The sequence below is a fragment of the Solanum stenotomum genome, chromosome 3 (assembly GCF_019186545.1).
Source record: "Solanum stenotomum isolate F172 chromosome 3, ASM1918654v1, whole genome shotgun sequence".
Lineage (NCBI taxonomy): Eukaryota > Viridiplantae > Streptophyta > Magnoliopsida > Solanales > Solanaceae > Solanum > Solanum stenotomum.
The window spans coordinates 220,869-247,584 of record NC_064284.1 but is presented as its reverse complement, the minus strand read 5'-3'; the positions used below and the strand labels follow the sequence as shown (position 1 = coordinate 247,584).

The window sequence follows — 26,716 nt, the reverse complement described above, 5'->3', positions numbered from 1 at the left end:
TAAAACAAATTAATTTTAGAAAAAACTACCTAATCACAAATACATTACTATCATATATACTATATTTACCTCTAGTTTAAAATAATTATACATATTACTACTTTTAATACTTATATCATATATTTTGAAAGATTTAATAAGATACACAAATCTCTTAAATATGGTATTGAATAATTATCAAATTTAAACTCCTTAATTAATGGTCATTAACAAGTTAAATTTTTTCTATTCACATTTGCCGCCGGCCATTCCCCACCCCCATGTCCAGCAGCACAGTTTCTTTCTTCTTCTTCTTCTCCCTCTTTAAATTATTCCTTTATTCTCTAAATACATATTTGCATGTTCAAATCAGTATTTTACATATAGGTTTGTTTTTATTGTTTTATTATTCTCATGTATCTTGGTTTTGTATTTGAGTTAAAATTCATAATGTTCTTAAATTCAGTTTTAAAAAGTTTTACAAATTAGGTTTTATATTTTTTGATTTTGTTGTTTCTCAAACACTTTAATGAAGGACCATTCTCAAAATCGGATGATTTTTGTTAAAGGTACTACACATTAACAATATTATACTAAATCAGACAACTTTTATTTGTTTAATTTTACTCATGAATTTCTCATTGCAGGGACTGACTCTTTATCCATCCACATTCAAGGTGAGAATAGATATAAATATAGGAACGACTCAATCAAGATTGGAAGAATTACGTCAAGTTTTAATTAACAGAATAAATACACCATTAGATAGGCAACAATGTTGGATACAAATCACGTGTACATGTGTCTAGTTAAAAGTTAATGAATCTAACTTAAAATTATATGTATCTATGAGAAAAAAAATCAAATGCTAAAAAGGGAAGAATTTTGAAAATATTACTATTTTTTTTATAGTTATTAAATTTTAATTTAGTGTAGGGACAAAATAAAAATGTTTATTCCATATTACTGAATACAAAATTTATATTTTGTAAATGATAAATTTTAAATGATTCATATATATTCACATATTTTCACATTTGTTGTGAGTTTTTAAAAGAACTTGAAATAGTTTAAAATAATATATTTTGAAGTTAGAAGATCTTGTTAACTTGATAATACTTTCGTGACATATATAATACTTTAATTTAAATACAAATACCTACCCAAATACATACATACATACATACATATGTATAGATTTGCATTAATGAAAATATTTATCTCATAAAAATTAAACTAATACAAACTTCAACTGGCGTTATTACAAGACTTTTTTTTGTCTAAAATATCAAAATATTAAGAAATAGTAAATAAGTAGAACAAAAGGGCAATGTTTATATAGTAATAACTATTTTGAAGCAAATTTTCTGACAATCTAAATCACATAAGTAGCATTGATAAATAAAGTTTTTTTTTTTTGTCTTGAGCATCAAAAAAACAAATCGTTACAATTCTAACTCTTGAGAAGTTTAATAATTTTGGAAAAAGATATTCGATATCATATATCTACATCACAAGAGAAACTGTTAACAAAATAAATGAATTTAGACTACATCATGTTAACTTTATTTATTGGAACAGTACATACTAATGTATCTATTAAGCAAACAAATAATTATTATATCATCAAAATTATTTTCCTCAAGTAATCGAGGTTATGGAATATACCCTCTTAGGACAGAGCGATTTACTTCATCAGAATAGACAATAGTGATACCTCATATTCCGCTAAACTTCGAACTCACTCAATGACAATAAATCACACGAAATTTTTTTAAATGGAAGAAGAAAAGTAGAAGATTAAAAAAATTGTGGTTGAAAAATGAGAGGAACCCCTCTATTTATAGTTAACAAATGGTAGTATGAACAAGTGTTTTTTGTGTCTTATTTGAAAAGTCATGACCTTTTGCAAAAGGTCACGACCCTTTGGAAAAGCCACAACTTATTAAAAAGTCACAACTTTTTGGAAAGTCACAAATTATCGAAAAATCACAACCTTTTGAAAAAAGTCACAACTTTATCGGAAAAGTCATAACTTATCAAAAAAGCCACAACCTAAGTTAGGGATATTATAATAATTTAACATTCAAGTTAGAAGTTCATTCTTTTAAGGTAATATAGATATAGATAGATAGATATATATTATATTAATTTCATCTTTCAAGCAGACATATCAAACACGAGTACTTGATGAAGTGGGTTATTTTATCATCAATCAAGTCTACAATTTTGAAGAAATTGAGGGGGGGCATATTTGGCAACCACTTGTACATCAATAGATATTTTTTGGACATATGGGCAGTCACAAAGATTGTCATTTGTCACACTTGACGTATTCCTCATGTTTAGCTTTTCATCAGTAAGACTTGTAGTGTTGTGTTTAATTGTCTCCATATTACAATGAAGTCTGCCCATGATTCAATATTACAAGGACCTTAGCTTCTAAATCCACTAGCTGAAATATGTATGTATGTTTAACATACATATCAAATTTCAATTAAAATTGTATAAGGCGCTACCTCTAGGTCAATTCATCAATAAGAATGAAAGAATAATTTCAAACGATGAATTATGAAAATACCTAGGAAAGTCAATGTTTAGCGTGTTGTTTGTGTACAAGGTGACGAAAGGGTAAGAGAAAATCATGCCTCTGAAGCAGACGTGATAGATGAGATTAACGGAACTTGTTTGGATGTACTTAGCACAGTAATTGTCCAATCCCCTCTTCACAACACTCTTGGCATAATCCATAGACATCATTAGGTAATTTTGAGAGACAATAATCCTTGTTCGGACAAATGCTACAAAACCCTCAAATTCTTATGTAAATCCCCCATCTTACCATAACCTTATCGGATGATACATAATAATCTTCTACTTTTGACATTTACAACTTAAAGTTTGTGAGAATCATATAACTTCACACTTATTCAAAATAGAATTATTATCTCCTAAGTTGTTAAAATAATATCCAGTTACTTAACTTATCACTTTTACATTTACTCTTTTTTTTTTCGGTGGGTGGGGGATACAACGAGGTTAAAAACTCTATTATTCCAATGAAGGTTTGCACAATTCTCCAATTAAGCTACACTTTATGTATCTTTTACATTCAAATTGCTTTTTAAATTGTGTTACTTATTATTTCTTTCTTTCAAAAAAAAATTGTAATTCTCTATAATTGGTGAGGAGTTAATAATCTTTCTAATATAGATTCATAACATGATATAGAAATAATTGATTCAAATGTTTTTTCATACCGTATAACTTATTGGATTGTTGCGAGCAATACAAATGAGGGGCGATTTGAAGAAAAGCAATCAGTTACCAAGTCATCTTATTGAAAAAGAGCATTTTCAATACTCAAAAAGATTCGATGGTAAAAGCCCATAACTTAACTATGATAAGAAAGAGTGAAATAAATGGGTTGAGCCCAATTGAGGTTGATAATCCAAAGTGGATGTAGAGCCTTAGCCCTAACCCTAAGGCGGCAGCCTCGTTTTTTTCTCTCTCTCTCTCTCTTTCACTATATATACATTGTTCTGCGCTTTCATTGAATCTATCTCCCACTGCCCGCTTCACCGGCCAACCCTAAATCATAATCCCTCCGCCTCCATTCACGTTTGTAAATGGTTTACTATTAGATTTGGGTATGATGATCAAAGGAATTATACAGTTATCCCTGTCTGATTTATTCAGTGCTGAAAGTTTTCCTTTCATTTCTGACCCATGCCCATACTTCCTTTTTTTATTTTTTTTGTCAAGTTTTTACATTTTGTGAAGAAATTATTGCCTATGATGACATCTATATAGCCACGGAGATGCTAGTTTTATGACTAGTTTCAATGTTGATTATGGCATTGACTAGGACGGTCTGAGGCTTACTGGCGTATTTGTTTTTATTTTTTGCCATTATTTGATTTCGGAGAGGCAGATGATGTGTTTTTCGGAGATGAATACTCATAATTCAACTTTTGAGTATTATGATCCTCATCTGAATAGGAAGATCTGATGCTTCTTCTCCAGTTGTATGTTTGTTTTCATCCAACTAGTTTCATGACTTGTTCATGCTTCCTTTTGACCTTTTCCCTTTTTTAGAGACATCTAACATGACTTTTTGTCTAGTATTTCCATGACCTTTTTCAAAGTCCTTTTTAAGTTATGGATGATGAGATAAGCAATTCACAGTTATCCCTGTCTGATACATTATGATGAATGCTTGTGATCTGACATGTGCATAAATCTCTCCATGAGGTGTTGATTATGAAATCATTGTTTAATTCAGGGCTTAATTATTCTCTATGAAATTAAAAAAAAAATTACAACTAGCCATTATATCAGATACATAGTGGTTAATTATTGCTTTAATCATAGCAAGTCATGCTAAATACTTCTGCTTGCAAATTTACAAAACTACGCCATTTCACGTTTGAAATAGAGTACTCCGTCCGTCCCATTTTATGTGATGTAGTTTGATTCGGTACGGAGTTTAAAAAAAAAAGGAAGACTTTTAAAACTTGTGGTTCAAAATGAATGATAGAAATTTGTGTGGCTGTAAATCATTTTATTAAGGATAAAATAGACATTTTATAGTTAAATTGTTACTAAATATAGAAATGTGTCATTTTTTTTGGGACTGACTAAAAAAGAAAGTGAGTCATATAAATTGGGACAGAGGGAGTACTATTTAATTGTAACATTTCTGGATCTGTTTGGCCATAGATTTCCCAAGTAAAAAAAAATGGTGGAAAATTTGGCAAATAGTTTTTGTTGTACAATTTGCCATTATTTGATAAATATTTTTGGCAAATAATCCAAATTTTCAAATACCGAAAAAAACTAGTATTTGGCCCAATTTTATTATTTTGGGAGCTTTAAAGAATTCAAATTCTAGATCATTTTTTTCGTTTACAATGATGAAAATATGATTGTTGATAAAAATGATGATTGTTCGATTTAGGGTAATAAAGTCATGTGCGTTGTTTACTTTATGATGTATGGAAAGTTGCTTGATGCACTCATTTTGAACTATCACATTGCTTCACTGTCATGTACACTACTTGTTATTTGCTGCAATGAAGATTCAATTGACACTTCTCGTTAAGTTCACATTTCTACTTTGCTATGTAATACAAATCTTTGGTTTGTTTCTAAATTTATGGGTATAAATCATATTATTGAACAAATGAAATATATCTCATATAGTATGATCAAACACATGGTGAATTGTAAATCCAAATAATATTTGCCATTAATATTTGAGAATTTATGGACAAATGTTAGCTTCTTCGGAGTTGCATTTCAGTGCACAACTTTTTTATTAAATCTTTGTAAATGAAACAAATCAGAAAGTATTTTTCATAATTTCTGGTATATTTCCCTCAGAGGGAACTTTATAAACATCAAATTCATGACAGCTTTGAATAATATACAAAGAGATCAAATCCAAATCTAGAGGGGAGTAGGGAAAATATATTATAAGTAGCTAAGTTTTAATTAGTATGACAAATCGACAAGCATTGCTTAGTGTTTAGCCAGACGCAGTCCTCATGAGTCGTGTGAAATGATAAAACGGAAGCCTGCATATAAAATGAGTTAAATTAACATCACATAATCCATATCAGCTTTAAAAGTATTTGCCGCAACTTCACATTTCTGAGTAGAGCCTAATAATCCTGAATGTTATCCTGTTGGCAACATGTTTATGCGGCAAAAATAAGCTCACAATGTTTCCAAAAAAATACACAAAATGCATCATTACCTCAATTGTTAAACAGAAATTGAAACTTTGGTCATAAAAGTCTCATTTTTGGGTGAACCCTAAACATAAGAAAGAAAGAAAGAAAGTGCATACATGCACCCATTATTATAACATAAAAAGAAATCCTCTAGCATAGCCACCACTGCTATAACATAATCTCAACCACTTGCTATCTCCAAACACTATCAAATCAATGGCTACGCAAAATTTCTTCCATTTTTTCCGATGGTTAATTTTCTTTTTCTCTACTCTACTTTTAATTTTTGCTCAAAATCAAAATGTGTTATATCTGGTAAGACTGAAATTCTCTGTGACTCAAATGGTGTATTTTCTACTTGATCCCGACGATTCTTTCTCTGTCGTCGCCGCCGCCGTCAATATCTCCGGCACATCTGTCGTTGGTCCTTTTCAATCTTTCTCCACCACCTCACTCCGCTTTCATCTCTCTTTCCAACAATCTCATTAAATTCGATCTCCCTCATCTAAATACAAATCTGAATTTGCTTTGAAATCTCTGTTTTCCGGTTAAAAGAAAGGAGAACGAACGAACTGAAAATATATACTAATAAAATAAATAGATAAAAAGAAAATTAACATTTTAAATTAAACAAAATGCTAAACAAGTAAATATTGTTTTTCCTCTCAGCGAGTGAAATATACTCTATGTGCCACGTAGGATTATAAGGGTGTAATAAATTCACTCTTGACAAGAATAATATCTTTTCAAAGTTTCAGTATCTTTTTTTTAAAAAAAGTGTTAAAGTTTGTTTGGTAAACTGTGAAAAACTTATCATAATCAAGTAACAATACACACTAAAGAGCACCAAACAATCAATTCCGGGAACAATCAATACCACCTTCTAGGAAGGGTGTAAAGGATAGAGAGGCCTCAATAAAATCAAGTAAACTAATTACAAGTTCATTTATATATGTATCCTCGACACCTATGAGCTTTGCTAGACAACTTAAGAAGGTCTAATCTCTCTACAATTTGTGGGGAAAATCATCATTACCCTCTTTAACTTTAACTAGGATAGCTAGTAAGGGACAAGGCAAAGCACTCCACCTACTACTAGAAGATAGGGATGTCAAAAGAATATGAAAAATCGATCGAACCTATTCGAACTTATTTATGCTATTTTTTTATATAAAATCAGTGGACTTTTATTTAAGTGTATAACTGTCCCGAATAATTGGGATGGTCTTTTAAATTTATGAAAAAATCAAAAAATTCCCAAACTAAACCGAATAACCTAACATATGTGTAAATATATTTTATATATTAACAAAATGTTAAATTTAATATAAATATATTTTATAACATTTATCAATATTAATATAACTTAGGTCCTAGGCCTCTAGTGACTAGACGACTTTAGGTCTTTGCTCTTTAATTAGCCTTTACTTAATTAGGTTTAAAATTAAAAGATACTGTAATAGATGTTCTATAAAACAATACAACAAAACCTATCCAAACACTCCTATTAAATATTTAAGATCAAACAATACGGCAACAAGGTTTTACATTCTTGTCTTTTTGGTGAAGAATTAAAGTGCTTCTTAAAGAACATATTTGTCAAAGAAATATATTAATAAAAGTATATTTTGAGGTAATATTATAAAAGTAAAAAAAAATGAAAATTGACTAAACCGTACCGATACAGAAGAGAAACCGATATGATTTGGATGATTTTAAAAAGTCTAATTTTGGTTATACATTATAAAATACCCAAAAAATTGAGATGGTATAATTTTTAAAAAATAACCGACCGAACCGTACCATTGACACCCCTACTAGAAGGTACACACTCTTACATACTAACTTTCTATCTTAATTTGTGTCCTCCACACTTTTCTATTTAAGGTCAGTAAATTATATATAAATTCAAATTTACCAAACCATCATAACAATACATCTATAGATAATATAAGTTCATTTTAAAAATAATTTGATACACTTCTAAAAATTGGACACACACAAATTACCACTATAATATCACTATTTCAGTTTTAATGTTTGTCTTAGTTGGATTAACTTGAATTTTGAGGTCTTGAACAAAAATAGTCTCTTATAGAAAGTGCCATTGTTTTTGAAACAGACTAAAAAGAAAACAAAGTAAAAAAAGCCCTTCTCAAGTAAATTGGCCAAACACTAACTCAATAACCGAAACTCTTTTTGGCATGCAGCACTTTCCAAAATAAACCAATTTTGAAAGTTTCACTAAAACAGATGTTTGGGTGGTTTAAAAATTATAAAAAGCATCTGCACCCCTCCAAAAAGCCCTGTTTGGGTTAGTACACTCTACTGGCTTCAATATCTTTTGGCAGCACAACCACATCCTTCCGCTTAAACTATAGCTATATATAAGCCAGTGAGGGTGAGGTAATTGCTGCATTGGATACAAAAATCAGAACTATTCAAATAGTACCAATAATACAAGTAAAACACGAAAACATTTTTAAAATATAGAATAGAACTCAAGAACTGAGGATGTGCAATTATGATATGTCATCTGTTTTCTCACAACTATGTAACATCTATGTTTTTTTGATGAAGTATGTAACATTATGTGAGATATATTAGTTTCAAAATAACAGTAAATAACTCTTAGTGTAATGACATAACACTGGCAATATTATCTTCGTTGTACCCCTTCTCTAATTTACAAAACACTTCGTCTAAACATAACATTTCCTATATTGGGATTCCAAATCACTTAAAAACTTTTAGGGAACTAGTATCAAACCTCTCGATAATAACCTTCCCTATATTTTTTTGGAATTTTATAGCAACCGACTCAAAGCACTATCCCGTTTTGATGGATTGCACCAAGAATCAATCCTCAACCCGTTTTTATTTTGCCTTGGAGATGGATGTTTTGATGCGACATAGTCTAGGTGAGGAGCCATGATGTATGTTATTTGCGGATGACTTAATCTTGTTTGACGAGACTCGTGATGGAGTTAATGCTAAGTTGGAGATTCGAGGACGGACCTGAAGTCTAGAGGGTACAAGTTGAGTAGGCTCAAGACCGGATACCTTAAGTGCAAGTTCAGTGATGTGACACATGAGACTGATGTGAAAGTGATTCATGATATATGTGGCATCTAAAAGAGAGGCAATTTTAAGTCTCTTGGGTCGATTATCCAGGGAAATGGAGAGATTGATGAGGATGTCACTGTATTAATGCAAGGTGAATGAAATGGAGGCGCGCTTCCGGAGTCTTATGCGATAAGAACGTACCACCTACACTTAAAAGCAAGTTCTACAGAGTGGTAATTAAACCAACTGTGTTGTATGGGGCAGAGTGTTGACCAGTCAAGAACTTTTAGATTCAAAAGATGAAAGTGGCAAATAGATGGATGTGTATGTGGGTATGCTAGGAGAGATATGATTAAAAATGAGGATATCCAAGACAAGGAGGGAGTGACTTCAGTGGAAGACAAGATGCGAAAAGCGAGTTTGAGATGGTTCGGGCATTGTGATGAGAAGATGCATGCATGCCTAGTGCAGAGGTGCGGAGGTGTAAGAGGTTGGTTGTGGATGAATTCAGGAGAGCTAGAAATAGACCAAAGAAGTATTAGAGAGAGGTAATTAGATAGGACATGGTGTAGTTGCAACTCACTCAGGACATGACCTTAGATACAAAAGTGTGGATGACATAAATTAGGGTAGAAGGTTAATAAGTAGGAGTGCTTTGTCTTGTTGCTCTTATTAGTAGTTGTAGGACTACTCTTGTAGTTTCTTATTTTTCGATTTCTGTTACTATCTATTATCTGATGTAGTTCATTTGTTGTAATATTGCTCTATTTTTGACTAACCAACACTCTACCCTATAAAACAATGTCAATCCAACCACCACTCTATAGAATTTACCTTTAGTCCATGGAAGTTTCTTTGAAGACTAATGCTCCTACGAAGGTTATGCATTTCACTTGGTTGGTAGCTAGAAAGACAAATTTGACTCGAGAAAGATTGGGAAGAAGAGAATTTCATTTATGTTCCACATGTTTGTTATGTGAGTCTAACACATAGATTAATAGCCATTTGTTTCTTCATTGTTCTTTAACTTATCAATTGTGAATGCCAGTAAACACTGTGGATCTTCTCAAGAGCTGAAATAGTTTGAGAGGTATAATTAGACAGAAGAAATGACAGAAATTGGTTTCTGCCTTTATATGGTTGACAGTTTCGAAAGAGAGAAACTTGACCTCCACACTCTCTTATCAAGTGTTATGTCCTCGGTAAGCTGAGGTTGCTTCATGTCCTGCCTAATCACTTCTCCCCGAGACTTTTTAGCCCTACCTCTCCCTCTCCTCATGGCCACCACAGTCAACTCTCACGCCTCTTCACTTGGGCCTCTGTGTATCTCTTCTTTACATGTTCAAACCATCTCAACTTCCCTTCCCACATCTTGTCCACCACGGGGCCACACCCTCCATGGATAATGCCAAAAACTATGAAAGACTTGTTGTTCAGTTGTAAGAGTGAGAAGAAAGAGAAGAACGTGGTTCCACTTACATTAATGTGGGTAGTTTGGAGAGAAATTTTGAAGGAGTAAAGTTGAGTTTCTATCAGATGAGGAGTAGTCGTCGTTCCCTTATTTTCTTTTGGTGCACACAAAAAGTTCCTTTTGGTTCTTCATAGATGATTGAATGGAGTTTGTAGAGAATCATTTCTTTATAGATTCTTTACCTTTTGGTATACCCTTGCAAATACGACCTGTTTGATCTTGTTTATGAATGAAAGATTTTATTTGATAGAAAAAGAGATAATTTTTAAGTTAACAAATAATAGGTCCAAGTTCCAACATTTTCACCAAATATTTTTCGATACATACTATGGTGATTAAAAACTTTTTCATTGAAAGATTAGTAATGCATTCATCACTTAAAAGTTTACAATGCATTTTTGCAAGGTGATTTACATGATGAAGTTTATATGCAATTGCCTGAGGGATTTCCTAGTCAGGGGGAGTCAGTTGTGTGTAGACTAGTAAAGTCCCTATATGGTCTTAAGCAAGCAAGTAGGCAATGGAATTTGAAGCTATGTGAGGCACTTTTTCATTCAGGTTTTATTCAAAGTAGTTTGGATCATTCTTTATTCATCAAGAGACAAGGTTCAGATATAGTGGTGATATTGGTTTATGTGGATGACATGCTGGTCACAGGAAGTAACATGGCTCTCATTGAACAAACAAAAGCTTCTTTACACAAGGCTTTTAAGATCAAAGACATTGGTGAGTTGAAATTCTTTCTTGGAATGGAGTTACGCAGATCAAAAAAAGGGTTTCTGATTTATCAGAGAAAATATGCACTAGAAATCATCTCACACTTGGAGCTAGGAAGTGCTAAACCAGCTTGGACACCACTTGAGGCAAACATGAGACTTACAACACAAGAATTGGATGACTCAATAGGAAGAGCAGATGATGAGTTTTTTGAAAACATAGAACAATATCAAAGCTTGGTAGGAAAAATGCTATATCTCACATTAACTAGACCAGATATAGCTTTTTCAGTTCAAACACTTAGTCAGTTCCTACATCAGCCAACAAAATCACACTGGGAGGCGGCAATCAGGGCGATGTGATATGTTAAAAGAGAACCAGGACTTGAGATCTTGTTGAGCAGCCATAAAACAAACAAGTTGAGTGTTTTTTGTGATGCAGACTGGGCATCATGCCCTAACACAAGGAGTCTCAGGTTTTTTAGTCAAGCATGGTGATTCCTTGATATCATGGAAATCCAAGAAGCAAAATGTGGTCTCCAGAAGCTTAGCAAAGGCAGAGTATAGGAGTATGGCAAATGCAGTGTCAGTGGTAGTATGGGTGACTGTATTGATGAAAGAGTTGGAGTGAAATAACTGATCCAGTCATGATCTTTAGTGATAACAAAGCAGCATTACAGATAGCAGCCAATCCAGTGTTTCATGAGAGGACAAAACACATAGAAATTGATTGTCATTTCATAAGGGAGAAAATACAAGAAGGTATGGTGAGGTCAGTGCATGTGACCACTAAGGAACAACTTGCAGATATATTTTTTTTGACAAAGGTAACAGTTTTGTGTATTAATATTTAGCACTAAAGGCTAGGATCCCAAATTTACATCATGGAGCTACATACAATTGCGTGTACTTAAAACAAAACTAAACTAGATCCTACTTCATCTTACAAAGGACCTAGGATATCTCTAACCGCTATAGGATCATCTACATACTCCGAACTACACCAATAGCAAAAAGTGATTATGCAGTTCATTTTAATCCTGTGTAAAGGACTACTACTACTCTCAAAGCATCTCATATTTCTCTCCTTCCATATGGTCCACCAAATCACTGCTGGGACAATCCTCCATCTGCTTTGGTCTGTACTGCCACTGCCTTCATTGTTCCAGCTTTCTATAGCCTGACTTGCCCTTTGTGGCATGGTCCAGTTTGTGCCCCTGAAGCTGAATATTTGGTTGGCAAGCTAGGTGTGTTGAATGTTTTTGCACCCACTAGCTTGAGGGGGAGTAATGAAATAGGGATAACTTGATGATGATGTGTAAGAAGGGTATTTAGTAATTAGCAAGCTGAGTTTGTTAGTATAGTTAGTTAGAAATACAGTTAGAAAATGTCAAGTTCACTGGTGTATATATATGCATCAGATTCATTGTATTGAGTCAAGTTTTTTCTATTCCAATAATAAGATCAAACACATTTCTTCTTTCTTCTTCACTGTCTATCCTTCAATGGAGGTTGTGTAAATTTGACAATTAGGGCATATTTGTATTCCATTAGCCAAAAGTTTTCCATCTTTTAAGGGTCAAAATTTACTATCATTAAAGTCGAGACCCGGTTAGAACAATGGAAGGTGACTTGGAACACTTTCCAGTCATGATGGGATTTGCACCAATGATCAACCTTTAATTTGTTACTATTTGCCTAAGTAATGGACGAATTGAGACGACACATTCAAAGGCAGGTGCCGTAATGTATGCTATTCACATATGACATAGTACAAATTGATGAGAAACAAGTTGGAGTTAACGATAAGTTGGAAGTTTAGCGACATGCTCTAGAGTCAAAAGGTTTCAGGTTAAGCAGAACTAAAATAGAGCACCTGAAGTTCAAGTTCAGTGACGTGATGCATTAGACAGAGGTGGAAGTGAAGAACGATACCCGATTCATACCATGAAAAGAAGCTTCAAGTATCTTGAGTCCATAATCTAGGGAGATGGGGAGATTGATGATGATGTCGCACATCGTATTGGAGCAGGGTGGGTGAAATAAAGGCTCGCATCCGAGGTGCTGTGTGATAAGAATGTATCACCAAGGCTTAGTGGTAAAAAAAAATTGGTACATAGGTATTGAAAACACTAGGGCTGTGCTGCAACTATATTTGTAGAGAAAAATCACCACAACCAAACAGAAGCCTAGAACTAATTCATGGTGTCCTATCAAATCCAATAAAGAAAATTCCTCCTCTAAAAAACATTCTTTATACTATAAGTGGAACAAAAGTAAGCACTTTATCTTAATATCCTGCTACTTCTTACTTTTCATCTCTTCTTGAGAAGAGGGTCTAACTGAAACAGTCCCTACCTTGTGGGATTATACTGGGTATGTTGTTGATTGTTGCTATTATAGGTAAAAAGTTGTTATAGAGGTAAAATATAACATAAAAGATAGGTTCCTAGAAAAAATTGGCTTTTATAGTGAAGTGTTGTTATATAAGGATGATGTCATAGAGAGGTCTGTTCTCTAATCTAATACGAGTTAAATTACTTCCACTTCACATTCTTATAACAATTTGAACTAAAACATTGAAACTGATAATTAAACAAGCTCAGCATCACTTCAGAATTTTTCTTTTTCAGATTAGCCTTCTGTCCCCGTTCCTGATACTGTGAAAGGGTGGAGTAGCATAATTGTGTGCAACCAAACATGTCAATATGACCAAAATTAATGTGCAACTTCAGCGTATAAATATCAGATGTCATTGTAGTTAGAGTACCTACCTAGATTGCCATGAATCTCAATAGAGCCCCAACATTCTTAGCTCTGTAACGTGATTAGGATCAAGTTCTGGGACATCTTTCGTTAACCTTTCCCGATCTTCTACCACATATTCCTGTCAATACAACAATAAAAGTGTAAGCAAATTAAACATGTGGGTGGGTGGTGGGGGTCCTTTGGTTTTGCAATATATGAACATTTGATCTCCATATAAAATTCCATATCAATTAAACAACATTTGGTTTCCGATGTAAAATCTATACAACATTTAGTACCGGAAACCAAATATTATATCAGTACATATATTATATGAGCTATGCAGCATGCAGAATTTGAAACCAGAAATCAAACAAACGTATACAAATTTCGGTTTAACTTACACAAGAATCTATGAATATAGAATGTAGGATATGAAAACCTGTATAAGCATACATGGATATGAGCATCTAACTACATTAACAATCCATGTATCTATATTCATCGCATTCCTACTTTATTATTCACCCCATCAATCCTTGCATAGTTATTCACCGTATAATTAATCTCGGACCATAATTCTCGTATAACTAGGCCATAAACCAAACAACCCCATTACTATTAAAGGTGAAAGGGACGGGGCATAAACAAAATAATTCCAAAGTCCATGATGCATAAGCATGTCTGTGTCTTAGCAGTAGATGCAACACCTTCGTGAGTTCTTTTTTGGCAAGGACATGATAATGGCGTTCACTGATTCTCTGTCCACAAATTATTGCTATGAAGAAACCATAAAGCAAACCCACCAGTACAATTGCCAAAACTGCAATCAAAGAAGACATATTAGTTGGCAAGTTAATGAGGGTAAAGGCTCACAAATCATTTTGAAGGGCACAATAAATCACAGGAACACATCTAATCCACCAAACATTATTAGAATGGCTGCATTAGACCGCACACATTTTCCTTTGTCGGTCTTCTCTTCTTGATAAACATCCCATACTATCAATTGGATCTCATATGATTAAGAAAAATAAGAGAGCATTATATCTTGATTGCTTATGATCACTTAAAGATACAGGAGGTACTGCACCCAACCATAGAACAGTAACATTACTGTGAAACTTTCCATAGATTTAACTCTAGTGAATAAGAAAGAAATACGAGAACCATAAGACCTACATCTCAGAATTGTTTTTTCCTCTTGTTCCTGTATTCTCTTGAACTAGTTGACCAAAACATTTCATCTCATGATCACCTCACATAATGGTTAAATATTAAAATATTGTATATTGCAATCAATGTATCCAAGTGTCTCCATACCATTAAGGAAGGGCGTAGGAGATATATGTTTACCTTTTTCATGTATATATCCATTAGTAAAGGAAAGAATTTCTATGTTAGGGTTTCTTGACAGATAACCATCATTAATGGCAAATCATCATGGAAAAACACAAGACCTCACTAAAAACAGAGACAATGATGATATCCCTAAATGCATCTACAAGTTCCACATTTTAATCAGATGAAGATAACAGTTTATTTAGAAGTAAATAAGAAAATGTATAAACAGGTCTTTGTGATAAAAGGTCTAAAATAAAGGAAACTTGAAACTAGAGGATTGACTAAGTAGACATGTTGTAGTCATCACCTAACTTTTCTCAAGGAGCCAACAACTTTGATATAGCACTAAGGATCATAACTTCCACCATGCATTTGAATAATGCATTTAGTATGGTAGCCGGTAGACATGGTCTCTTTGCCCCACTTGCTTCAACTACAAAAAGGGACAAGTAAAGATGATAACTCATGAGTACACTTTCAACCAGTTTGAGCTCCACTAAGGTTCAAGTGGTCCTTCCTTATTTTGAGCAAATCAACCACAACATACCCAGTGAGATCCTTGTCGGGTCTGGGGAGGGTGGGTGTACGCAGACCTTACCCCTACCTTGTGTGAGGTAGAGAGGTTGTTTTCGATAGACCCTCGACTCAAGAAAAGCGTTTTCGAAAGAACAGATTTAACAAATACAAGAATAAAAGCTACGATGAAAATAATGCAGAAAAGAAAACTACTGACAACAAAAATACTAAAGATAACCCCAAGTAAAAGAAACAACAACAATAATATCATTGGAGAATAAGATAATAATAGACTAATAATAATGTACTTATAAGTAGAAGAGGAAGCACAATGTGCTCTAAGCTAGAACCATGTTCACCCACCAGAAAGGGCAAAATTGCTTGACTACCTACTCTAACCCTCGACCCTATCCTCAGCCTCCCTGCTTTCCTATCTAGGACACGTCTTCCATGAGCAAAGATGTGTCATGTCTAATCATTTGAACATCTAACTAATTGTTACATATCAGGTTGTTTTAAGTGAACATAAACAATAAGCTTTTGTCAATGCATGAAATAAGAACAACACCTCCATCACAAACAAGTAGGATCAGGTATGAAGCCTCTATACTCATTTCCAATTTTCAATAGTTTGTCTTTTAAGACAAATTAGGGATTCCTTGAACCTGGAGATTTTTCTACATCTGACACTTATCCTTACAATGGTATATATATATCTAATCAAATCAAAAGATCCCTTACTGGGAACCAGCTGAAAGGAGATTGTGCTCTCTGCTATTTCTGTCTAACCTCTTGGCCTTTGAATATGGTGAGCGTTCCTAATACATAGAAAACTTACTGCAAGTCCAAGGAGTGTAAAAAGCACACCTTGCATACAATACAAGAAGGGGAAAGACAGCTTGGCTGCTCAGGGTAAGCATCGTTATAACAGGAAGCAGTCTGGTTATGGTGGTCAGACAAAGCCCATCTTCCACCAAAAAATGCTAAGACCACAAAGAAGATCGTGATGAGGTTGCAATGCCAAGGCTGCAAACATGTTTCACAGCACCCAAGCAAGAGGTGCAAGCATTTTGTAATTGGTGAGGACAAGAAAGGAAAGGGAACCTCTCTTTTCTAGATTGCCTGTGAAGTCACCAAGAACTTCCCTTTTTTGCCTTCTCTTATGTTGCAATGTTGAACTTTGGTTATTTTGGATGTTGGTTATTTTATGTTACATTGTCTTGCAATAGATGGTTTTCCGTTATGATAGTTATATGAAGATCCTATCCAAAAAAAAAACTTGCAAAGACTAGACCAAATATAACTAAGAATGTGGAAACTTATGCACGGGATGGAGACCTTGAGCTGGGAACAAAACTAAGAACAGTCCATCAAATTAAACAGCTCATAATCTGCTGAAGGACTTATTGTGGAATTAATATTTTTTTTGAGATAAGGGTAACAGACTTATTGTGGAATTAATTTGATTCCAACAAAATGGCATTACCTATATGGCTCCCTAATTTCCTCTGTGATTTGTTCTTCATGAAGTCCACAATGAAATTATGTATTAAACTGTTGAAAAGGCAACACTTCTCTTTTCATTGTGCAATAGGTGATTAGTATTTTTATATCCAATTTGTTGCCATCATGTTGATTATTTTTTTATCAAAGTGGTGTCACAATTTCACATGGTTTTGATAATTAACATCTCATGTGATAATCATAAAAAAGTTAACATCTCAAATGATAGCAGGTGGGGGCAACAGTTCATGACTTCTGATCAACAAGGTTATTAACAAGACAGCAACCAGGCATCACCTATCAAATTCACCACTGTAGAAGTATTCTCATTGATCAGTTCATGGTAAACCTTTCCTCTCTCCTGGAGGCAGGAATCCGTTTTATATATCTTTGTGTTGAATGCGGCAAAGTAGGGCCAGCTTTCTTGAAAGCATAACAAAGAACTAAAACTAACAACTGAAAAGCTGCCAGCACCTTTTCCTTTCGACCGACATTGTAATTCCACCCTATTCCCCAAAACTGAATTATTGTTCTTCCCCCAGTGTATTCTTTCCAAAAATACATTCAATAGTATCTGTTGGGTTTTAAAAGGTATGAATAGAAAATGAAGAGTTGCGACTTTTATGAAGAGTTGTGACTTTGATGAAAAGTTGCGACTATTATGAAGAGTTGTGACTTTTATCAAAAGTTGTGACTTTTATGAAAGGTGGTGACCTTTCCGAAAGATTGTGACTTTTCAAAGGTTTGTGACCTTTCCGGTAAGGCACAATAAGAACCTTGTCACACTACCCTCTGCTTTCTATAAATTGACGGATTTCCTCTCATTTTAAAAGAACCAATTTCTGGACTTACTAAATCTAGTATTCTAAGTGTACTTTACTGCCATTGAGTGGCTTGCTGACACCAGCGTTTTGGGTATCAATACACTGGTGATTGAGATCATTCTATCCTGGGAGGACATATTCCAAATCAAACCTCGGATACTAGAGGGGAATAATTTCCTTAAGGGGACACTGTGCATTCAGTGAGCTTGATCTTCTTTCTGTTTTTCCAGATTCTGGTATGTGTTACAGATTTTAGATTTGTGAATTAATTTATGTTCTTCTGTTCTTCACTGGTTCATTAAACTTTGGTAACTTCGTGTTTCTGCAAAGTTTGTTGGAATCAGTAAGATTCTTTAAACACAGATTGACAACAATCTTCTTTAAGAAATTCTAATCTGTTTCTGATTTTAGTTTCTCTACTAGTTTTAATTTTCTAGTTGTGAAAATGTTCTTAAGTTTTATTGTGTCTTACCAAGTTCTTCAAAGTTTTGTTCTAAGTATCTTAGGAATACAAGATGAACAATAGTATCTAAAGATGTTTAGTCAGTTTATTCTCCTAAACACAAATCAAGGCATTTACAACTTTTTCCAGAAAGAAGAAACTGAAATTGAAACAAATTCTCCCACAACCAAATGGTTTCTAAACCAAGCAAACCTAGGACGAATCTAAGAAGCCGTTTGATGGCACATAAATCTTCACATCAACAAGGACTATACAGCTAAAGTTTTTATAAAGGTCAATGATCAAAACTTAATATATTATTACATTTTTTGACAAAATGACGATGTAACCAAAACGTGATTTGTAAACCAACAAGCATAGCATTAAATGGTCCACAAGTTCTAATGAAGGTTAATCTGATGGATCAAGTCAGAAAATACCTGCCATTGTATAAAAGCCATATGGATGCTCTCGGTAGCCAAACATTTCCCTTAGCTCCTCTCCATAGAATTTGTATACAAGTATACCTAAGAATGCTACAATCTGTGATAATTGTTCATTCAACAATCAGCAGGGACAGTTACTGGAAACAATTGATATGCATGGAAACAGTTATATCATTATACAATATCAATAAGTTGCAATCATACGGAAAAAAAACTCCAAGAGTTATATATATCTCATTGGGTCCTAGGTTTAGCTTTCCTCCCTAGGTTTTGTACATTCTATGCTCAACGCAGATTCACTTCCAAGCTTATTGGCATAAATAACTTTGGAAACTCTTTGACGTTATAATAGGAAAGACTAGAAGGAGGGCATGCCTGGTCCACGATAAAGATGAAAGAATTGCACAATGCTTTTTGCCCAACCAAGAGGTCTAACCTTATGGAAGATCTCTGAAAGGAAAAGCACGGTCTAGCTCTAACAATAAACTGTATAAGGGCATGGGAAGAACTAGGGGGGTGCAAAAGGGTTCATCTGAAGTCCAAACCCCATACAAGGTCAAACTTATTTTTTTAATTTATATAGTAGATGATGAATCCCCTGGATTTTTCATGCATTTACTTATTTGACTTTTGAATCTCTTAGTAAATCATGACTTCGCCACTGAATAAGCGGGCATATATTTCTTAACAAAATGGACAACTTTGTAAAAATGAACTTCATAGGAATTGGAGGGCCAAGTGACCTAGTATTACACAATGTATTTGCCAATTTAGCCATGTTTCATTTACCTACATTAGAGAGGCTTGAAATATTGAACAGATGAGAGAAACCAGAAAAAAAAATGTAAGAAATTTCAAGGTCTTTAACCTTTTAAACCTACTTATAACAAACAAACTTCACCTATGCAGCAAAACTGATCCAATATCAAACCTGGATAAAAGCAGGACTGCAGTCGGTTGACCAACATAAAAGACAGTCTAACTGTAATGCATCTTATAAGTTTGATGGATGCAAAGAATCATATAACTGATCCTAGCTAATTTGGATTGAAGCATAATCGAGTGATTGCAGGTGAAGAATCTTTCGAATCTTGGGCACACTATTTCTCCATGAAATGAATCCCAGCCCTTTTAAATGAAATTTTGTTAACATACCATAATAGCTAAAGGAAAAGGCTATGGTGATAGACCCCAAAGAAGATACTCTTGCTCACACCTTAGCCGAAAACCATTAATAAAGAATTAATTCTAAACAAAATGCTAGTACATGCCATTATTTTACTTTATCAAAAAAAAAAAAAAACCCAGTAGATGTCAGGCCTCTGCTTTTCTTTACATTAATGAAATTGTCCAGTCTGGAAAATCTTTAGTAACCACAATTAAATAAGAACAACAATGAAATGGCTCTAGGCTTCACAAACTTAACTCATTAACACTCCCAAAGCTCCGTTTTGAAGCAAAAAAAGAAAAAGGTGCAAACATTCAAGATAATCTTGTGCTTGGCAGTAAGTGTGAAGCTCTTCTAATTTGAGAAACTTATGGGGGCTCTTGTTGACGGCCCTCAATGTCTTCTTGTTCATTACGGTAAAACCACCATCACAAGCATAGTAATTTACTGATGGCAGTACAGAAGAAACATATCCTGTCGACATTGCAAATCTAGCTTTGGACTATTTTGAGAATTATCTAGCTTTGGACTATTGAATTAAGGTTTTAAACAAGTGGTAAATAAATATAAAGCAAGAAGAGCATAAACGAGAAGTACAGCTATATCCAACTTCTGTACCATAAACTATACACCACCTTTTAACTACAATACTGGTAGGAACATAAGGCAGAATGGAAAATCTGGCTAAAAGAAATTATGTCCATACCAACTGGACAACGAGAAAAATGAATGCATGGTCTCTTGCCACAAGGAACTGAAATTTTAATCTCAACCACCAGCGATCAGGTGGGACATTTGCCCGTAATATGAACTTTGCCCTGCATTCGGTACAGTGAGCAAAAGCAAATCCCTCCTAGAAAATGGAGCCACAAACACATTAACAACATTACAAAACCAAGAAGATGACAACATGTCTTATACAAAGTACAACCATTAATGAAAATTTCAATGTATGTTATCCCTTTATCTTCAAAGAACGGTTGTTAATGCCAAAAACTTCCAAACTCAATGAACTAATGAGATGTCAATTGATAGCTAATAATATTGATCCCAAATTACTGCAATGAGAAAGCAAGTAAGCAACCTGATTAAAAAAAAATACATCACCCAAAGACTCAAAATAGTTCAATAAAGGATAGTTTCGAATTCTAACTATCTCCACAGATACATGGAGGGAATCTTAAATAAGAGGGAATAATTTATAAGACAGGAGAAAAGGAAAAAGAAATAGAGTACAGAAACCTAAAAATAAAAATAAAGAAAATAGCACTCTCATTGCATCTGGTAAAACTGAAAGGATCTCACAAACATGGAATTAACACTTCATGAGATTGTTTAGCACTTCCTTCAATGGTATAAGGGCTAACAAGCATAAAGTACCTTGTTTAGGTTCAAGGGTTACATAGATAAATATAAACCGCGGATGCGCTATGAGCACAGAGTATTTTATGACATACTAGTTCTTCATAATGGATAACTTTGTATATGCTTTCCAAATACTCTGACTTCCAATGTAAACTACTCTATGCATTTCTTGGTGATCTTTTGATGTAAACTAATTATACAGCAGTCTGAGTTTGATGAGAATAAAATTTAAGTTCTCAAACAGAATCTAATTTTCTGGCTACTTCTAGGACATGCCACTGACCATTTGTAGATAACATGTATATAAGTTAATTCACCTTAGTTGATCTCCAGTTATCGAGACATGATCTATGGACATACTTTTGTGTTCCTTTACAATGGCAGGGTGCAATCAGATCTTCTCCTGAAAAAAAATTACCAAATTCCAGCTGTTAGTGCAGTAACGAAGAATAATTCCGAGGATATATGTAATTCCAATCATGTAGCTGAAAAAAACAAATTCTCATCATTATCTTCCTTAATGGTTTACACAAAACTAAGTGCATAATCAACACCTTCATTGTCCAAGCATATGCGACACTGGGACAGTTCAGCATGTGACAAAGATTGAATTTCGTAGACTCCAACACTTGGCAGGTCACCAGCAGTCTCCAAACAATCCTCAGTAATTTCAGTTGAATGTGAAGTGTTCTCAGATTCCTCAACAACCGCAATCTGCGATAAGATGGGCTCTGTTTCTGAACTATCCACTACCAGGCTATCATTTGACACTATTCGCATCGCGAGAAATCTTGACTCCAGATTATGCTGTAAATCTCATCACTGGGGCGATTGTCCCTACAGACCATTTCAGTAGAGACAGGAAAAACTGCAAACAGTAAAATAACTGAGAAGATCAGGAATTTGAAGCCCACTTATAAAGCAACTGCTTAGGTTTGACTGCTCAGGAACAGCAGCTGATTGAATAATATGCACAGCACCAACAACACTCTATTACATGTGGATGCTACGATCGCTGCTAAAATACCATCTAGTTATTGCTGGAAATGCTTCATGGGCGTTATATTTGTGCGAGATGATCTGTTCTCTTCAAATACATTGTCATCATTGAAATAAGCATTACAAAACCATTACGATACAAATGACCTTGTAGCAGCATAAATTTTGACTATATTATAATTTATAAGCTTATTAAAGAACCCTGTGATGATGAAGGAAATCTCTCTCAGAAAGGTACACCGCATCTGATAAGAGTACATACATTTTCAGCAAGAATTTCATTTTTCTATAAACTTTTTGACCACCAGAGTGTTTCATATGTAGAATTATGCAAGGCCAGCCTATGTGATGATATGACTTTATCTAGATGAATATAGATATCTTGTGACAGACATAATATTGCGTCAATGGAATTCATTCTTTGCTTGTAAGAAGAGATATATCAATGACGGAAGAGAACAATTTTTAATTTACAACAAATTCATTTATTTTTTCACCTTATTCTCTGAGGGTGAACATATCTTAGAGGGTAATTTGTGAATTTGTTATACAAGGCTCAGGGCAAAGTACGAAAGAAGCAAAGATGATGCGAGTAGTGTAAGCACACTCAATACCTCAAAACAACAGCTGAGTGGTAGCAGGTGACTAGTGTCTTTCCGGATAAATGGCACATCAACTACGGGAAAAGGTAACAACCCAATGTGGTGAATTGCTTGACCTCGTCATGGTGATATTAACTCTTTGTAACCATTATGTGCAGTGATTAATAGCAGGCCAGTTTAATGGTGAGAGTAAGAAATGACGAGGGACATTGTGAAAAAATCGGTATAAGCTAATTAAATAAAAAAAACTGTTAAGTAGCAAACCAAAAGGCCTAGGTAGGGGTTGAGATAATAGAACAAGCAATAAGTTATCCAGAAATTGAGTCCAACTCCGAAGGAATCAAATGGAATCTTGTATTAGGCAGTTTTAAGCTAAGAAACAAAATGAATCCAAACTAAAGAACAAAGCTTGGTGGTGTAGAGGGGTAAGACTAACCTGATATATGTTCAGGAGTAGTTGTTGATCGGGAGATGCTTCGACGAAGACATTGGCCAAGTTAACGATGGAGATGAAGCGAATAACAATCTGATAATAGCCGGAGGGCGGCGGCGGAGCTTGGAACTTTTGCCGGCACAAGGAGATCGGCACCAAAAGGGGCCTGGAATTTGGAACTCGCAAACGACAGGACACGACGGGACTTTTCCAATTATTGTTTTTTCATTATTAGTTTTTTAAAGTTAAATTATATTATATTAATTTGATATCATATATATATATATATTAAAAAAAAAGAAACTTAGGCTTGCCTACGTAGCGCCACCACAAATCAGAATTCACTTTTAATTTGTTTATTTTCAAAACTAGCCTTCCGCTTTCATGAAAAGTTGTGACTTTTATAAAAAGTTGCGACTTTAATGAAGAGTTGCGACTTTTATGAAAAGTTGCGACTTTTATGAAAAGTTGTGACTTTTATGAAAGGTTGTGACCTTTCTGAAGGATTGCAACTTTTCCAAATAGTTGTAACATTTTCGATAAGGCACAATAAATATTTGTTCACACTATCATTTGTTGTCTATAAATAGAGGGATTTTCTCTCATTTTAAAACAACGAAAATTTTGAACCTCTTCTTCCTCTTCTTCTTCCTCTTCACAATTAAATATAAATATTTGTGTACTTTACTCATGTTGAGTGATTTAGTGACACCATTGGTTATGTTACAGATCCTGGTATGTATTTTTACGGTCATTAATTTATACTTATGTTATTAAGGATAAATGATAAGATGTAATAATTTTTATTTTCCTTTACATTATTAATCTTTTATGTAGGATAATATAGTGTTTTAGCTTTAGTAACTGATAGGTTTTAAGTATTATTTTATATATTTCGTGATATTAAATTCTCGCACGAAGCGCAAGTAATTTTACTATATATATATATAAGAGAACCTTAGGTCCGCTTACGTGGCGCCACCACAAATCAGATTTCCCTGTTAATTTATTTATTTCCAAAACTAGCCTTCCCCTTTCATGAAAAATTGTGACTTTTATGAAAAGTTGTGACTTTAATGAACAGTTGCGATTTTTATGAAAAGTTGCGACTTTTATGAAAAGTTGTGATTTTTATGAAAAGTTGCGACTTTAACGAAGAGTTGCGACTTTTATGAAAAATTGTGACTTTTATGAAAGGTTGTGACCTTTCTAAAGGGTTGCAACTTTTCCAAATAGTTGTAACTTTTCTGATAAGGCACAATAAACATTTATTCATACTACCCTTTGTTGTCTATAAATAGAGAAATTTCCTCTCATTTTAAAATAACGAAAACTTTGAACCTATTAAATATTTGTGTACTTTGTTCATGTTGAGTGGGTCACTGACAGCATTGCTTATGTTACAGATCCTAGTATATATTTTTACAATCATTAATTTATGCTTATGTTATTAAGGATAAATGATAAGATGTAATAATTTTCATTTTCCTTTACATTATTAATATTTGTTACTGTGTAATCTTATATGTAAGATAATATAGTGTTTTAGTTTTAATGTCTGATAGATTTTAAGTATTATTTTATAAATTCTGTGACATTAAATTCCCGCGCGAAGCGCGGGTAATTTTATTAGTTTTAAATAAAAAATTTAGATATTTAAAAAATACTTACATTTTTTTGCATATCAATATGATAAAAAAATACATTGTAAAATGTTAGTTAGAGTTCTTATAGTTTGACTCTAAAAAAAGATATCATGACAATTAAAAATAGACGAGGAGTATAAAGTATAAATGTTACATCGTGTTTTTTTTTTTTTAATAAATACGACCATATATGTGTACCACTAATATATTTGCTTTATTTGTTATTATAAAATAGTCTTTTAAAAAACATAATTAATGCATGATGTTTTTGAGCTTTTGTACGACACTCATTTTTGCAAGTTGATCGCTATTTAAGAGTTTTTTAAAATTAAATTTGATAAAATTTTACATGAATTAATGTGAATGTTTTAATAGGAAACTAACTCTTTTTTTATATGAAATATTAAGGAGAAAAAAATGTATATAATTTTTGGCAATTATCAAATGATTTCATAAGTTGAAGTTTGATATTTACATACATAGTGATATTATTAATAATTCAATAGGAAGAATTTTTTCCCATAAATAAGCAATTTCTTTATATTCATTTATAATCTCATTTGTTTTTCATCTTCAAAGATTTTTGAGTATGTTCTTACCTCTTATAGTATTTCACTTATATTTTTTGGACATGAAACAAAATTTGGTTGATTGTGTCTATGGACTCGATAGAAAAAATAATAATTTATTGAACCTTGTGATTTTTTATTTTCTTTTTTAGTATTGTCTCATTGACTGACTATTATTTACATTTAAATATAGTAATTGTGATTTAATCACTCTATTTATATTTCGTTTATGCAATATTTCTTCTTCGAATCAAACCAAAACAAAAATATAATACTCCAATAAATATATCAACATTATTACTTCAAAATACGTGATGGAATGATAATCTTGGGAAGAATCTTACGAAATAATAAATGAATTGAAACATCTAATGCTCATATTTTTTTGGCAACGAAATCTTACAATGTACTTTATTTATAAGATTATAATATAAATCATAGAATATCAAGTAATGTCATGATCATGATTGTAATTTATTCTACAATTATAATAATAAAAAATCAGAAGAGTAACAAAAACAAAAGACATTAATTTTTTGTATTAGAATATAAATGAATAATTTAATGATATATTCATTTTGTACATAATATTATAATAAAAACTGAAAAAATGACAAACAATAAGAAAAAATTAGGATTCCTGGAAAAAAAAAAGTGTCATATAAAGTGTTGTATCAATTCTTCTATTAGCTTTGTATTGTATAGAAGTCTATTATTGTATAATATTAAGAAATGAATTAATAAGGTAAATTGTCAAAAAATAATCAAGGAAAGAAAAAAAGTTATTGATAAAAGTGACGTGTTATCTCACTATTTTTTGTCGATTTAGAAGCTACTATTTAATAGGTGTTTGATCATAAAAATTAAATATTGTTTACTTTATTTGCCATTTTTAAGCTAAAATTGAATATGAGAGTTTTGAGCTAAAATCAGTCCTAAAATATCAAACTTTAGATACATCATTATTTTATAGGAAAACATTTTCCTTTATACCAAACACACCCTAAATTTGGACATAAATAAGGAAAATTGTACTTAAGAGAGAGAAAAAAAAAAGATACTTAAAAATACATGAACACTGCGGCCTGTTTAGAGTATAACCATTAGTTGGTAATATCTAGATGGAGGGAAACTTTAAACT

General features: G+C 33.1%; 1 protein-coding gene, 3 non-coding genes and 1 pseudogene across 7 annotated transcripts; 4 read left to right on the top strand and 1 right to left on the bottom strand.

The window, feature by feature from the left end:
- Window positions 1-3,623: 3,623 nt before the first annotated feature.
- On the top strand, window positions 3,624-3,712 carry LOC125861042 (small nucleolar RNA R38). Its single transcript, XR_007445913.1, has one exon. It is a non-coding gene; the product is annotated as a small nucleolar RNA R38 (small nucleolar RNA).
- Window positions 3,713-3,918: 206 nt separating this feature from the next.
- Window positions 3,919-3,994, top strand: LOC125861054 (small nucleolar RNA snoR64a). The gene has a single exon (XR_007445925.1). It is a non-coding gene; the product is annotated as a small nucleolar RNA snoR64a (small nucleolar RNA).
- Window positions 3,995-4,136: 142 nt separating this feature from the next.
- LOC125861041 (small nucleolar RNA R38) lies at window positions 4,137-4,216 on the top strand. Its single transcript, XR_007445912.1, has one exon. It is a non-coding gene; the product is annotated as a small nucleolar RNA R38 (small nucleolar RNA).
- Window positions 4,217-5,444: 1,228 nt separating this feature from the next.
- LOC125857413 (uncharacterized) lies at window positions 5,445-23,566 on the bottom strand. Of its 4 annotated transcripts, none has more exons than XM_049536996.1 (8): window positions 23,364-23,556; window positions 21,881-22,194; window positions 21,644-21,729; window positions 20,668-20,814; window positions 18,788-18,890; window positions 14,429-14,541; window positions 13,745-13,857; window positions 5,445-5,558 (listed from the first exon to the last, which is right to left on the bottom strand). In XM_049536996.1, the coding sequence occupies exons 2-7, from the start codon at window positions 22,104-22,106 to the stop codon at window positions 13,762-13,764; spliced, it is 771 nt and encodes a 256-aa protein (XP_049392953.1). In that variant the 5' UTR covers window positions 22,107-22,194; window positions 23,364-23,556; the 3' UTR covers window positions 5,445-5,558; window positions 13,745-13,761. The 4 variants fall into 4 exon arrangements, with proteins under 4 accessions (XP_049392953.1, XP_049392952.1, XP_049392954.1 ...); XM_049536995.1 differs by lacking the exon at window positions 5,445-5,558 and adding an exon at window positions 7,743-8,130 and having other exon boundaries at window positions 23,364-23,566; XM_049536994.1 differs by lacking the exon at window positions 5,445-5,558 and adding an exon at window positions 13,612-13,630.
- On the top strand, window positions 16,252-16,850 carry LOC125857423 (60S ribosomal protein L44-like; annotated as a pseudogene).
- Window positions 23,567-26,716: the final 3,150 nt, after the last annotated feature.

What these genes read in the sequence shown, in the direction of transcription:
- LOC125857413 (XM_049536995.1), bottom strand. Translation starts at nt 22,106, where the DNA reads ATGCGAATAGTGTCAAATGATAGCCTGGTAGTGGATAGTTCAGAAACA. An exon ending in ATAACTGGAGATCAACTAAG is followed by an intron (nt 20,815 to 21,643) that starts GTGAATTAACTT and finishes TCCATTTTCTAG; the next exon opens with GAGGGATTTGCTTTTGCTCA. An exon ending in TTTTTCTCGTTGTCCAGTTG is followed by an intron (nt 18,891 to 20,667) that starts GTATGGACATAA and finishes CAATTATCACAG; the next exon opens with ATTGTAGCATTCTTAGGTAT.